This window comes from Megalobrama amblycephala, linkage group LG23 (assembly GCF_018812025.1).
Source record: "Megalobrama amblycephala isolate DHTTF-2021 linkage group LG23, ASM1881202v1, whole genome shotgun sequence".
Taxonomy (NCBI): domain Eukaryota; kingdom Metazoa; phylum Chordata; class Actinopteri; order Cypriniformes; family Xenocyprididae; genus Megalobrama; species Megalobrama amblycephala.
Genome location: NC_063066.1, coordinates 15,603,111 through 15,619,295, shown reverse-complemented (window position 1 = coordinate 15,619,295; position 16,185 = coordinate 15,603,111). Strand labels below are relative to the sequence as shown.

The 16,185-nt window shown below is 37.2% G+C and overlaps 1 protein-coding gene across 1 annotated transcript in view; it reads right to left on the bottom strand.

Annotated features, from left to right (window-relative positions):
• slc7a11 (solute carrier family 7 member 11) overlaps window positions 1-14,353 on the bottom strand; it is a 15,332-nt gene extending 979 nt beyond the window's left edge. Inside the window, exons 1-12 of the mRNA XM_048176599.1 lie at window positions 13,802-14,353; window positions 9,701-9,827; window positions 9,031-9,146; window positions 8,783-8,908; window positions 7,009-7,108; window positions 6,888-6,932; window positions 6,643-6,766; window positions 5,958-6,061; window positions 3,421-3,517; window positions 2,162-2,311; window positions 508-685; window positions 1-186 (exon numbers count right to left, since the gene is read on the bottom strand). The exon at window positions 1-186 is cut by the window's left edge and continues 979 nt beyond it. Coding sequence (XP_048032556.1) covers window positions 131-186; window positions 508-685; window positions 2,162-2,311; window positions 3,421-3,517; window positions 5,958-6,061; window positions 6,643-6,766; window positions 6,888-6,932; window positions 7,009-7,108; window positions 8,783-8,908; window positions 9,031-9,146; window positions 9,701-9,827; window positions 13,802-14,087 — 1,509 coding nt within the window. The 5' untranslated portion in view covers window positions 14,088-14,353 and the 3' untranslated portion in view covers window positions 1-130. The remainder of the gene's footprint in view (window positions 187-507; window positions 686-2,161; window positions 2,312-3,420; window positions 3,518-5,957; window positions 6,062-6,642; window positions 6,767-6,887; window positions 6,933-7,008; window positions 7,109-8,782; window positions 8,909-9,030; window positions 9,147-9,700; window positions 9,828-13,801) is intronic.
• Between the last annotated feature and the right edge of the window lie 1,832 nt (window positions 14,354-16,185).

Here is a 16,185-nt window from a genome sequence, read left to right as displayed (position 1 = left end):
TTTACTATTGTTTTCTCCCTGCTGTCAATCAGAACAGACTTTGTTCATGACCTCCCAGTTGAGAACTAGGTACTGCAGATACTATAGAGACACAGCCACACATGCATGCACAGAGAAAAAAGGATAAAGGTCAATGCTCTGCAGGAACCACCTCTAGGATGATCTGTAGCGATCTGTTCACAGAGTCTGAGAAACACAAGGGAAACAAACATTAATTAGCCAACTTCACTAATTAGCATATGTTGTATGATATTACCATAATCTATATGATGTGATGTGGAATATATTTCCATATGTTCCATCATCTGTGCATAATAAGGATCTTTTTATTCATTTCCAGAAAATATATTTGCAAGAGTTTAACACCTTGGTCATATAATCAAAAATTGGCATGGTATAGTCATTATAATAAGCATTCATGTGTAACTAGACAAGAAATGATTTTCACACATATTCAGAAGTTTTACACTGTTGCCTTTTGCCATTTGCATTTATGTAACCTCTGACCTGAGAATTTCTGGAACCATTTGGGTTTTCTTTCGATGTAAATGAATATGTAGTATGCAGGGATGCCTGTGAGAGAGATGGCAAAGCCAATCCCAGTATTAACTGGATCCGAATATAGAGAAAGGAAGACCATGAAGAAACAGGTGAAGGAGAAAACAGCAGGGATTATAATGGGGACCTGTGAAAGAGAAAAATACAGAGAAAAAGAGATTAAAAGTTTGGTATTCTTTGAAGTTTGGAAAGAGCAATAAACTGCAAGTGTCGAGAATGTATGTATAAATGGAAGTCTGTTCCTCATAAATCATATGACTTCAGAAGACTTGGAATATAGTGAATAGGCCACTTTTATGATTCTTATGGTGCTTTTGTGCCCTTTTTGAAGGGTACGCCTGTTTATTGTGACCTGTTTTGAAGACAATCATATGGGTTTGAAGCATTCTGAGTGTGAATTTTCATTTCCTTTAAACTACATGTTTGGACCAGTGTCAGGGATATCTGTAAAATCTTCAATTTTCTATCTAACAGGGATCCATGGTAGGGCTGGGCGATATATCGCATGCGATTGTCACGCGCATTTCATCAGTAAAGACGGTTCCCCGATTACCGCTAAATTGCCATCACCTGCTTTCAAATGGAGCGGCATTTAATAGACAGAACCGTAGTTCACTGACAAGCTACGCAATATCGCGTTCATATCGCAGATGAATCGCCTTCGATAATGAACGCGATATTGCGTAGCTTTTCAGCCCTAATCCATGGCCATATCCATGGCTAAATCATCACGTATTTCTACAGGTGTCCCACAGGGATCAGTCCTGGGTCCTTTATTATTCCTCTCAAACTCGTAGATCATCGTCTACATTCTCCTTAGTTCTTACTCGCATGCGTTTGGCTTCTATGGGATCTCGAACTTTTAGCTATGCGGCTCCTCATCTGTGGAACTTCCACATGACATTCGCAATAGTGACTCCCTATTTTTAAATCTCGTTTGAAAACCCATCTTTTTAGGCAGGCATGCAGGTGACATTTTATATGTATTTTCTATTAGTTGTAACCCTAGTTTTTGTTGTTGTTGTTATTGTTACTTTTTAATTGTTGCATGCAAATTTTTTTATGTTTTATCTGCTTGTAAGGTGTCCTTGAGTGTCACGTAAGTAAATAAAATGAAAATAAATAAAATTAAATAAATAAAATTGATGATTATTATTATTATTATAATTATTATATCATGAATTTAATTTTCATACTTATACCAAACCTGTTCTAGTGTGATCAGCTATACTTTTTCATTATGACAAACTAAATACTTAGATAAGACTACAGAAAAGAGAGCATTTACTCGTGCATAAAAAAATATCAGATCGGTTTTGTCCATGGTTATTTCACAGTATATTGGAAACTCAGTTGGACACTCAACTACCAGTTGATTAATCCCAGAAAAAGGGCCCCTGGAGTAACCTAAGATTAAGTGGATAAAATAACAAAGTGACAGACTACAATTGAGATCTCAAAAGCTTTCCAACACTTGGCTCACCTCTCCTAACCAACACCTTAGAATTAAATCTACCGTGTTTTCTTAACCACTAGATATTTAACCATTATATTACATTAGAGATATGAGGTAATAGGCTGCCAGCACAGAAAAGAGGGTCACCTTAAAAGGCCGTGGCATATCAGGGCGTGTGTATCGCATGTAGATGAGGCCGACTACGGCTACCCCGATGAAAAACCAGCGTAGGAAGCTCATAAAGTTCAGCAGGCTGTAGATGTCCCCTAAGAAGAGGATCAGTAGTGTGATCGGATACTGAAAGAAAGACAAGCACTTTTAGAAAGTCATATAAAGAGGGGTGTAGGCATGAAAATTACTGGTATAGTAAATTAAAAGTTATATGTTATATAAGTTACATGAGTTAATGTTTATGCATTTGTAAGTTATTTTTGTTTTTTAAAGGTCCCGTTTTTCGTGGTTTTTTGAAGCTTTGATTGTGTTTATAGTGTGCAATATAACATGTGTTCATGTTTCGCGTGTAAAAAAACACAGTATTTTTCACATAATTTACTTATCTGTATACCGCTGTTTCCACTGTCATAAAAACGGGCTGATGACTTCCTTGTTCTATGAAGTCCCTCCTTCAGAAATACGTAACGAGTTCTGATTGTGCCAGCAGTTCCTGTGTTGTGATTCGACAGCTCTGAGCGCACCGTGCCCGGAAAAGTCACGCCTCTTACCATAACGTGGAGATGCACGCGCTCAGTGTTATTGTAAACATGTCTTTAATTTTACCCTATCAATTTGAGCCGGAATCAGACCCGGTGATTGGAATGCGGGATGAAAATAACAGCGTTTCGACGACATGGCGACAAACACACTCTACAAACGCAACTCTTGTGTATTCCTGTGGGCGGAGGTTAGTCAAAAAACTGTTTTAGTGACGTCATTAAAGAAGGAAGTAGAGGGATGTAGTCCAACTGGCCGTTCGATGTAGGCGACTTCTGTTAAATAAAATATCTCGCTTGGCATTGAACTTTGAGCTTTAAAATTTTACAGATTTTATTTATACTCTAACAACAACATTACACACTAACTAAAGTTTGAAACATGGGATCACGAAGAACGGGACCTTTAATGTCATATTTTGTATTTGTACAAGTAATTTTTTTTTTCCTTTTAGGATCATATTACAATAATCCGTTTCATAAGTAAAATGTTTTTGTTTATTTTGAAACTTTCAAATGTCTGTATAGGCCTAGACTGCCATTATAAGTGTTTTTTTTTTTTTTTTTTTATCACTTAACATTGACACTTGAAATGCTCAATATGTGGAAAGAAAGGAAGCTGCAAACAGGTTTTGTTCAGCTGAAAAGGAGTTGGAGGTGACTGTTGAGTGGGACTGATGTGCGTCTATGACTCACCAGGACAATCACAGCAGGTAATGGCGTGTGTCGGCGTATGTGAATCATAGAGAGAACTTCAGGAAGCTGACCTTCTCGAGAGGCCACATAGAACATTCTGTGAAAGAGAAACACAATGCTAAAACATTTGAAAACATCCACTGCCAAAATAAAAAACCAAGACACACAATAGTCGATGTTCTGAAACTTTAAAGGATTTGAAATTAAAAACTAAAAAAATGTTAAAGCCTAAAACATTGAACCAACAATTGTTGGTCATTTGAAAAATAATATAAAAATCATATATTCTCATGGCAATTCTTAAAGGGTTAGTTCACCCAAAAATGACAATTCTGTCATTAATTACTCGCCCTCATGTCATTCCACACCCGTAAGACCTTCATTCATCTTCGGAACACAAATTAAGATATTTTTGATGAAATCTGAGAGGTATATGACTCATCCATAGACAGCAATTTAACCACAACTTTCAAGGTCCAGAAAGGTACTAAAGACATCATTAAAAGAGTTGACATGACTGCAGTGGTTCAAGCTTAATTTTATGAAGTGATGAGAATATATTTTGTGCGCAAAAACAAAAAAATAATGAGTTTATTCAACAATATCTTGTCTTCTGTGTCATTCTCATATGCTGTTTACGCCCAGCGCTTCCAGGTTCTATGTCAGAACGCCGACTCATTATTGGCCAGCTCCTGCATCAGCGTCACACGAATGCGATGTGCTGTTCACGTGAACAGCATCTGCCAATACTGAGCCGCCGTTCTTACGTAGAAACTTGAAGCGCCGAACGTGAACAACGTATGCAAATGACACAGAAGAGAAGATAAGTTATTTCTGTTTTGTTTTTGCGCACATAAAATCGCTTCATAAAATTAAGGTTGAACCACTGCAGTCATGCGACTGTTTTAATGATGTCTTTAGTACCAGATTTCATTAAAAATATTTTCATTTGTGACCCTGGACCACAAAACCAGTCATAAGTTGCACAGGTACAGTTGCAAGAAAAGGTATGTGAACCACTTGCAGAATCTGTGAAAATGTGAATAATTTTTACAAAATAAAGGAGATAATACAAAATGCATGTTATTTTTTATTTAGTACTCTCCTGAGTAAGATATTTTACATAAAAGATGTTTACATATAATCCACAAGACAAAAAATAGCTGAATTTATTCAAATAACCCCATTCATAAGTATATGAACCATTGGTTCTTAATACAGTGTGTGGTTAACTGGATGATCCACGACTGTTTGTTTGTTTTGTGATGGTTGTTCATGAGTCTCTTGTTTGTTCTGAGCAGTTAAACTGAGTTCTGTTCTTCAGAAAAATTCTCCAGGTCCTGCAGATTCTTCAGTTTTCAAGCATTTTTGCATATTTGAACCCTTTCCAGCAGTGACTGAATGATTTTGAGATCTGTCTTTTCACACTGAGGACAATTGAGGGACTCAAACACATTAAAAAAGGTTCAAACATTCACTGACGCTCCAGAAGAAAACACAACACATTGAGAGTCAGGGGGTGAAAACTTTTGAACAGGATAAAGATGTCCAAATTTTTCTTATTTTGTTTAAATATACATTTTTTTTTCATTTAGTACTGCCCTTCGGAAGCAACAGAAGATACTTTCATGTTTCCCAGAAGACAAATTAAATACGATTTACCTTGATCTTCAAATTTCAAATGTTTTCACCACATGTCTATTAATGCATCGTGTTTTCTTCTGGAGCATCAGTGAATGTTTGAACCTTTTTTAATAGTTGTGTTTGAGTCCCTCAATTGTCCTCAGTGTGAAAAGACGGATCTCAAAATCATATAGTCACTGCTGTAAAGGGTTCAAATATGCAAAAGATGCTGGAAAACTGAAGAATCTGCAGGACCTGGAGAATTTTTCTGAAGAACAGAGCTCAGTTTAACTGTTCAGAACAAACAAGAGACTCATGAAGAACCATGACAAAACAAACAAACAGTCGTAGATCATCAGGTAACCACACACAGTATTAAGAATCAGTGGTTCACATACTTATGAATGGGGTTATTTTAATAAATTCAGCTATTTTTTTTGTCTTGTGGATTATATGTAAACATCTTTTATGTAAAATATCTTACTCAGGAGAGTACTAAATAAAAAATAAAATGCATTTTGTATTATCTCCTTTATTTTGTTAAAATTATTCACATTTTCACAGATTCTGCAAGTGGTTCACATACTTTTTCTTGCAACTGTATAAATCTCAATTTCAAAAAATTGACCCTTATGACTGGTTTTGTGGTCCAGGGTCACATTTGTGTTCCGAAGATGAACAAAGATCTTAAAGGTGTGGAACGACATGAGGGTGAGAAATTAATGACAGAATTTTCATTTTTTGGGTGAACAACCCTTTAAGTATTTTACATTTTGGTGAATTGGTGGCTAATTCGTATGAATTTGTGCAAAAAATAATTAAGCTTGTTCCCTAGTTTCCCTATAACCATTATCACTCTAAGTTTGACTTTAGAAAAAGTCAGGTAACCTGAGACTCAAAACCAAGACGCACACCTTGAGATGGCAAATAGGCATCCGTTCATGGACCCAAAGCAAGACAGGGCTACAAAAATGGGAACTGCAAATGAGAAGTTTCCCATCAGCTTCTCTGCAAAAGTCTGTTGGGGAGGAAAAGATGGATGGATAGAGAGGCAAGAGATTAAAAGAGAGTGGATGGAAGTGAGAAAGTGGAACTCATTTTGTAAAACAAATAGGAAAACAACATTGATCTTCAATTTTTAGACTTGTTAGTGTTTATGAATAATCAGTGCAGTAAAAAGGCTTTATATTTTCCATAAAAATGTGAGAGACGCAACATGAAACATGCTCTAAATGAATGCATTACAGATATCTAACAAGACGAGAAAGCTTTTAGAGTAGTTCAGAGCCTAGCTGGAGATCTCTGCGCACAGATTCTGGTGCTGTCAGTTATTTGTGAGAGATATATGATTACTCCAGCAGAGAAACAGACAGGCATGTAGAGCCACTGGCTTTATGTAATCACATTTACTTTGGGGAGGAGGAAGGTGTTGACTATTACAGTCACTACTGCAAATTGCTTAATCTTGTTTAAAAAGCGGGTATGCTTTTCTCCTCTGTCTTTCTTTCTTAAAATGTTTCATTTACTGCTAAAACATTGGGATCTTGGATATTGTTAATAAGGAAGTTTTGAGATAGAACCAGACAGGGAGTGACCCACCACAGCCACGGCATTGGAGGCTAATAGCTCTTCTGCTGACATCACGGTGTAATACGCCACGTTTGTCAGTGTGTAACAGATCATTACTATCACCATGGAGATGCAGATGGCAAGAGGCACCGTCCTGGGGAATGGAAATTAACACATAAGTCATCACTGCCGTTTGGTTTGCCATGGTAGAAACAGCTGAATTAAACATCAAACCCTTCCTACAGAAATCATATTTGTTATATCCTATCACTAACCTCTCAGGATTCTCCACCTCCTCAGTCACAAAATTCAAGTAAAACCTGTAAGAGGCCAGAAATGTATTAAAAGACTCAATGGGCATTATCGGATTTGTGTGGAATAAGAAGGTGGGCTCACCATCCAGCATAAGCATACATTCCTGAGTAGAAGGCAAGAGGAAGTCCTGTCAGGTCTGCTGTGTTGACCTCAAATGCATTCTCAAAGTTTTTGGTCTCCCCTGCAGATGTAACCAGTGGCAAATTATTAGAATTATGGTAAGCTAACACAGCCTGATGTTCTCTGTAATTTTAGGTTTACATCACCTCAGGGCTTCCAGTGGGGAGACCTGAGGTGACATCAGCAGGGAGAGCGGGAGAAGTTTTAAATCAACACACATTGAAATTACAGATAAGAAAAAAGGTCTAAAATCCATCAGGAGCCTAAATTAGGAAAATTAATAGGGGAAACGTGCAAAAAGTAAAGGTATGTATGCAGCTATCCTTCATCTCATTATGAGTATAATAGTATGTTATGTTTTTTTACTGTGCAGTTGTGCAGTTTTGGGGATTTATGGAATTTTTATTTGCCTCAATTTGTAATTATTTAAATATTCATTACTATGAAAAGCAACTTTTTTTTTTTTTTTAATTTGCTTTAAAAAAGATTTTTCAATTTCATTCATGGTGATAACATGAAAATGTGCCATGGTTTATTGGAAGATTGCTGCCATCTACTGAAAAACAAACACTCTTAAAATTAATATGACATGAATTTTCAGCTACAGCCACTAGATGGCAGCAGAGGATTACTCAATAGCACATATACCATTCACAAGTTTTTCATTACATTTTTTAGACATTATAGAATCCTTATTGTAACAATTTAACATTTTAGTTGTTGTTTTGTTTAGTTTTGTTTTGTTTTGTTTTTGTATTTAAAGGCCTATAGATGTCATGAAAATCTGTGATCCATTTTAGCGGAAGTGAGAGACTGTAAGTTTTGAATGCTTATATCTCCTAAATGTGAATTTTGTCATTGTTTTGGAACACTCCAGCTCAAAAGGATAGTTCACCCAAAAATGAAAATTTGATGTTTATCTGCTTACCCCCAGGGCATCCAAGATGTAGGTGTCTTTGGTTCTTCAGTAGAACACAAATGATTATTTTTAACTCCAACCGTTGCCGTCTGTCAGTCAAAATGCCAGTGGACAGGAACTCGTACAATAAACGAGTTCCATAGACAAATCCAAATTAAACCCTGCGGCTCATGACGACACACTGATGTCCTAAGACACGAAACGATCGGTTTGTGCGAGAAACTGAACAGTATTTATATCATTTTTTTTTACCTCTAAAACACCACAATGTCCAACTGCATTCATCACTCCATTCGTGAGGTCTGATCGCGCTCTGACAACGGCAGTGATGTCTCGCGCATATACTTCAATGAGCGCGAGACATCACTGCTGCTGTCAGAGCTCGATCAGACATCACCAAGCGAATGCTGAAGGCAGTTGGACATAGTCGTGTATTAGAGGTAAAAAATGATATAAATACGGTTCGGTTTCTCGCACAAACCGATCGTTTCGTGTCTTAGGACATCAATGTGTAGTCACGAGCCGCAGGGTTTAATTTGGATTTGTCTGTCGTGTTTTATTTGCTCTTATAGTCCAAGTTCCCGCTGACTTGCATTATACCACTGACAGACGGCAGCGGCTGGAGTTAAAAATCATCATTTGTGTTCTACTGAAGAAACAAAGACACCTACATCTTGGATGCGCTGGGGGTAAGCAGATAAACATCAAATTTTCATTTTTGGGTGAACTATCCCTTTAAGGCTAACATATTCATACTAAAAGCTAAAAAAAAAAACTCTTAATCAAGAAGCCAGAAGCATAATATAAACTAAATACCTTTGAAGAGTAGATATAATCCTGGAACAATGATAATGGCTATGGCGAGCAGCTTGCTGAAGGTGAGGAAGATCTGGAGTCTGGCAGTCCAGCTTACACTCATGCTGTTTAGATACATTACCATGGCTGTGATGAAAAGGAATATACAATATCTCAAAATTAATATGGCACACATAAACCAGGCCATAAAGACGGTATATACACACTGTAATCAAGCAGCCTAAATATATAAATTTGCTCAAGCTTACTGATTCCGATTGCTGTGGCCAATTTAACGGCAATCTCAGGAACTCCACATGGCATGAAGATGGGCTCTAAAATATAGCGGCCAAATGCCAGAGCGATCACAGCCAAACCTGCAGGTCTTCAAGATGACAAAATTAACTCTGAGCACTCTGCGTACTGTACTGAACATCTTGTAATCACTCATAAAACACTGTTCCAAAGTAAGGTAGAAGTAGTAGTAATCTTTGTGATAAATCATGATTGTAATAGAACATCTTTTCTTGATTTTTTTTTCTGTTAAAATCAGTGAACAAGTCCCCTACAAAATCTGAACTGAACCTTTCCCATGAACATGTTTTGTGCTTACAGCATGAAGCTTGATTGCTTTCAAACTACACCTACAGATGTTACTCCTGGTGGTTTTGTGATTATTACATATGAACCTGGACTAAATCCAGCCTTTGATCCTTTGCATGAGAGCCTCCACAATGGCTTGTTCATTGTCATAAGGCACTTTATCTCTGGTTTTTATTCCATGCCTACTGGAGCCCAGCAGTAATATTGAGAGATAACCTTTGTTGGGGAGAGTTTGCTTGTGTTTATTTGGGGCGTTGAAGGGATTGTGTTTGTTTATTCTGGCAGTGCCCCAAAGAACTGACAATGAAGACGGTGGATGAATGAGGATTTACTGACCTTATGGCAATCATGTCAGCCCACAATCGCACAAAAGCCACTTGCGGACCAAACGCCTCCAGAATGTACGTGTAATGGCCGCCAGACTTTTTAATAGAGGTACCCAGCTCAGCATATGATAGAGCACCTGAAAGGGACAAAAGCAACAATTAGTTAGAAAAAAATTAAGGCGAATACCTTTATACTTTTGCAAAATGAGGTGACAGTGGCTGGACAATGCCCAGTTGTGAAGAGCAAGTGCCATAACTATTCAGAAAAGTGACAAGATTTGCACAACACCTGCAAAGCAACCCTAAAGGCACATGGTTAAGTCAGTTCATTAAGACCATCTGTTCTCTCTCAGAGAGTGCAGTTACACAAGCTCTTTATAGTTCTATGCATTTTAACATTTTAATGAATACTCTGTTCGAATCAAAGCCCTGTTTCACTCGCAGCCCTTGACTTGTGAGCTTCAAAAGGTAAATGTAAAGAGAGTTCTAAGGCCCACCAGAAGAGTTCAGAATGCAGATTTGAACTCTCTCTCTCTGAGAGAAATTGTGGATGAATGGACAGGTTTTTTTTAATCGGCAGCTCAGCTTTTCCTCAAAGCCTGCGGGCTGCGACACACAAAAGAAAGCTGACAAGTGTGAAATGACTCCTGGCATACACATGAATAAACAAACTGTCAAACAATGCTCTTCTTATACACAAACTAATTCTTCTTTGACACACACACAAAGCCATCAACCTCCACGGTGTCAGACCGCGCTCTCCTCACCATCAAAGTGCGGCGTAAGACAATATCAGCCTCTATCATGCACGGACACACACATTAAGCATTAGAGGGGCCTCTTATCAGGTTCTTCCCGCATAGCCTGAAATTCTTGCTTGGCGACTATCAGAAAAACCTGATCCTTTTCAATATAGTGTTTATAGCGGAGTTTGCAAACCATTTGGGTTGATGAAAAGCCAATAATTAGTTAAATCATGAAAGTATGTAATTAAAATAAATAAATAATTTAAAATAAAAGCAATTAAAAATATAACTGCAAGCAGCAATTATGGGGCCAAGCACAAAAACTGCACAAGAAGCCAGCCAACAGGGCTGGGAGCATCAGACTAACTGCAACAGTGAGCAATTAAAGACCTATTAAGATCATTTTAGGCAAAAGAACTGAAAAATGATATATACTGTCAAAACTTTTGACCAATAGGTGGCGCTGTGTCCAAATTGTTGTGGTATGGTCAGACTTTGGTGTCAATATGTCAAAGCATTGCAGAGATACAGCTTCAAGAGTGGGTTTTGCATCATGCCTCAAATTCATTGCTCCGGTATATGAAAACGGTGTGATGTATCGACTTGAAATCCATAACTTTTTGTCGGCATGGTCTGAAGATGATACGGTTTGATTTTGGTGAAAATTGAAGCAACGGTCTAGGAGGAGTTCGAAAAAGTAGGTTTTTAAAGAAAAACAACATGGCGGACAGAAAGTTCAGCCGAATATGGCAAATTTGATATCTATGTTCTCAGCATGACCCAAGGAATCTACTGAGACCAGTTTTATTACAATCGGTTAATATAGTCAAAAGTTATTAACATTTTTGTAAATTTTGTTATAACATTTGACCACAAGGTGGCGCTGTGCCGAAACTTTTTGTGTAGTGTCAGGGCATTGTCCTGATGACCCATACCGAGTTTCGTAACGATACACTAATGCGTTCGTAAAATACAGCATTTTAGCACAAAATTCAAAATGGCCGATGGCCAAAATGGCCAATATGGGAAAATTGGATAGCATTCGACTCGGCATGATGCCTCAAATCCAACAAGATTAAATATATGATTTTTGGACAAACCTATCAGAAGTTATAAGCAAAAAATATAAATTTTTCGTATCTCCGGACCAGAAGGTGACATTGTGCCGAAACGCTGCAGGTTGCTTCAGGTCATGCTTGTGATGACATGTACCAAGTTTGGTCTGAATACGATAAAGCATTGCGGAGATACAGCCTTACGTCTATTTTTGCAAGCACTACGTACAATTCGTTCACATGTTTTTCGGACACGGTTTGAGGAATCGACTTGAATTCCATAACTTTTTGTTGGCATGGTCTGAAGATGATCTGGTTCAATTTCCGTGAAAATCGGAATAACAGCCTAGGAGGAGTTCGAAATGTACATTTTTCAGAAAATTCAAATTGGCGGAAAAATTTTCATGACGAAAAATGACATCATAGGGTGACCCAAGGAATCAGAGGAAAAAAGAATTTTGTTTCTAACCCTTACAGTTCAAAAGTTATTAACATAAACATAAGTGCAACTTTGGACTGCTGGTGGCGCTAGAGGGATTGAGTTAGAGACTCCAAATTTGCTATGGACATAGTTCAGACTGTCCTCTAACTGTGTGCCAAATTTCACAACTTTTTACCATACGGTTCTATGGGCTGCCATAGACTTCCAGATTGGAAGAAGAAGAAGAAGAATCAAAAATAAAAAGAAATCTAATGATTACAGTAAGTGCCTACGCACCTTCGGTGCTTGGCCCCTAATAAAACACGTACTAAAATAATGAAATATCTGCATGTCATGTAACCATTAACCAACATCAGAGATCTGTGTACACGCAAAAATGTTACCAAATACTGCATGATTCATTCAAAGAATACTTTTTAGTTTGATGTAATAGGATCATACATAGGAGCTAGTAGAATATTTGTGATTAATGGGATTTTTTTATATTGTTTTAGGGAAATTGCTTATCTGACTCAGAGTTGCCTAACTTGTCTAAATAATTTTGCAAATGTACACAATGAGCAACTTAAGCAAGACAGTCCTTTCCATCTGCTATTTGAAAAAAGGCAGCTTTATCCACAGTGCCAAATTTTCAAATGTGATTACAATCATCCAGTTCTCCAATTTTTTTTATTATTTTTTTTTTCTGTCCCTGTAGCTTTAATTAGCGGTACTCTTATACTCTTATAGTCATTAAGGAACAAGGTGAGTTTAAGGGAAAGTTCACCCAAAAATGACCATTTTGTCATCATTTACTCACCCTAATGTTGTTCCAAACCTGTACGAGTTTATTTCTTCGTTTGAACACAAAAGATGATATTTTAAAGAATGTTGTTAACCAGACAGTTGACATTAGCCATTGACTTCCATAGTATTTTTTTTTTCCTACTATGGAAGTCAATGGCTATCGTCAACTGTTTGATTACCAACATTCTTTAAAATATCTTCTTTTGTGTTCACCAGAAGAAATAAACAGGTTTGGAACAATTTGAGGGTGAGTAAGTGAAATTAATTACATTTTTGGGTGAACTATCCCTTTAAGGAGAGCAAAATAAAGAGCACTAAGCAAGTGTAAGAGTGCACAGACAACCTGACCCTTAGTTCACCCACAATATTAGAATTCTGCCATCATTTATTCACCCTCATGTCTTTTAAAACATGTATATCTTTCTTTAAACTGTAGAATACAAAAGGAGAAGTTTAACAGAATGTTCAAGCTGCTGATTACAGTAAATGTGAATGCGGACCATAACAAACTAGTCAATATTTTTAGTGAATAATGGCTTAAGTTTCACACAAAGCTATCAGGAGACTTGAATTTCAAGTGTCTTTTTGTCTCTTTTGGACAGCCCCTTGTCCCAATCCACTTTCATTGTGTGGAAGAGAACAGCTGAGACCTGCTAAACGTCTCCTTTGATGTCCCTTAAAAAAAAGATGTTTGGAATGTCATGAGACTAAAGAAAAAGACAAAATTTTCATTTTTGAGTCAACTATCCTTTTAAGAACACATTTCAGTGAGTAAAGTGGTGTGTCCTAATGAATGACTATGACGTCAGTGGTGCTGTTAGGTAAGCCACGATTTCACCACAAACAGTTAAGTCACTGTCTGTACAGTTCCTCAGGTTCTAATTAAAATGCAACTGTTGATTCTATCAGGAACTAAGAATGTCGGTTTGTGCCAGATAAGTGGGTGAGATATTTAGGTAATTTGTCAAAACTGTATAATGTGTGTGGAAAAAGAATGTGATCCAGTGTGCGTGAGAGCATATGCACATGTTAACATGCTCATGTTTGCATATATTCAGCTATGTGTTATGTGTGACACTCACCAAAAAGAGAGAGAATCCCACAGGCAATCCACACCACCAGTGACATTCCCACACTGCCCGAGTTCTTCAGAATTCCCTTTGGAGAGATGAATATTCCCGCTCCGATGATCGTCCCAATGATGATAGAGATTCCTCGGAGCAAGGTCACCTTCTTTCGCAGTTCCACCTTCTCCTCGGGGTCTCCGGCGTGGTGGTCTCCATTTGATTTTAGGGGATCTTTCTCTCCAAAATTACTTGGAGTCGGATCCCCTTTGGGATGTGGAACTGACACAGTCCTTCTGGGCATCTTGTTCGCTCACTCACAAAAACACACACATTGACTCTCTCACTCACAGTGTAGTGTGTCTCCCCTTGCCAGTGGCACATGAAAGGCCTGAGTGGAAGGTGTTCTCAAAGTAAAGCAAACTTCTGATACGCTGTGACGAGTCTAAACAAATACAAATGTGAAGTGGCCTCCTCTTTTTCTCTCTCTCACTGGCCTTTTTAGTGTCTCAAACACTCCCCCTTTTCTCTCCTTTACTGTTTGTCTTCCTCTTTTCATCTTATCCTGTAATTTACTGCGTATTATTTGAGTACAAGGGTGTTTCTTGTTGTGGTTAGTGTAGTCCTGAGTCATGATGCCTCAGCAGTAGTATCCAATTCTCACATTTCCTTATGTGACATGCAGATCATACAAAGGCATTCAGCGCTCACTTTAAACACTTGCGCGTTCTTTCAAAAGCCCAGTTTCACTGCACTTGTTATAGACGTGTTCTGATTTGCAAGTGAGCCGATGATAGGCTGATAACAAACTTCTGTTTCTAGGATTGTGGACTGACTATGTGATCTTTTTTGTCATGAAACGGAATCTAGGTCAAACCACATGGCATTAGTACGAGTTACTGTACGAGTGTGTGTGTGTGTGAGAGTGAGAGAGATAGAGGGGGAATGTAAGTGTGTGTGTGTTGCCAGACAAAGCCATTTTAGCCAAGTCTGATACAGTGTTCTGTAAATAAGAATGAAGATGGGGGAAAGCTGATGTAACATTACATCAGATCAGCCACTCAATAGATTCAGCGTTGTGAAACCATCACTTGTGATGATTTGCAACTTTTCACATCATAGTCAAATTTTAGAACCTGAAATATCTCTTTTGTAATTATTCATCTGTAATAACTTTATTTTATGGGTATATGTTTCACTCTTTAAAATGTAAAAAACTTAATGCTGCAGGAGAAACTTTTATGTTTTAAAAGGTTTTTTTTTTTTTATGTTTTAAAAGTTTTTTTAATTATGCAAAAATAATAAATGTAAATTGCTGAATAAATAAATGTTTTCATAATTGTAATCATATTTTTTTTTTTATTATATACATGTTTTGAAGTATTATACATATGTTCTAAATTTTAGGGTCTGTACATTTTTTTTTTCAGTGTTTTTCATAGAGGTTTCTTGTGCTCACCAAGGCTGCAAAACACAGTAAAATACAGTAATATTGTTAGATATTATATTTTAAAATAACTGTTTTCTATTTTAATATATTTTAAGTTGTGAGTTATCAGCAGCAATTACTGGACTCTTTAGTGTCACATGATCCTTCCCTTAATGTTCATGAAACTTTGTTATTGTTATTTTCAGTGTTGAAAACAGTTGTGCTGTTAGTTTTGTGGAAATCATGATACATTTTTTCAGGGTTCATTAATTAGAAAGTTTTGAAGAATAGCATTTGTATAAGTCTTTTCTGTCACTTTTGAACAATAAAAATAAACTGTGGGTGTGTTATGGGGACAAAATGTCCCCAAAAGTTGTCAATATCTGAAATCCCTGAAATCCTTTTGTCCCCATGAGGAAAACAGCTTATAAATTATACAGAATGTTTTGGGGTTTTTTTTGAAAATGTAAAAATGCAGAAAGTTTTCTGTGATGGGTAGGTTTAGAAGTAGGGTTAGGGTGAAGGAATAGAATAGACAGTGTGTACAGTATACAAATCTCTATCTATGGAAAGTCCCCATAAAACACCCAATGCCTTCTTGTAGCTCAGGTAAAGCTGTATTACACTGTGGTACACAATGTGTAGTTATTGAGAGAGAGAGAGAGAGAGAGAGAAAGAGAGAGAGAGAGAGAGAAAAAAAAAAAAAACCTGTGAAAGGACACTGTAAAAGTAAACATATACACAGTATATTTGGACTAGTTTGCCATGGTGGAAAAAGAAAAGCAAGAATGATATTCTCAAGAAACATCTCTCCTGCATAGTCCAATAAACTATAATATGATGAGGGCGAGGAGAGATCATCATGGGAAAAAAGAGTCAACAGAGGAAATAAGAACATGTATCTGGTTTCAAATCTTCATCTCTAAGAAGACAGATGTGCATTTCTAACAGTATTCAACAACATCCACACAGC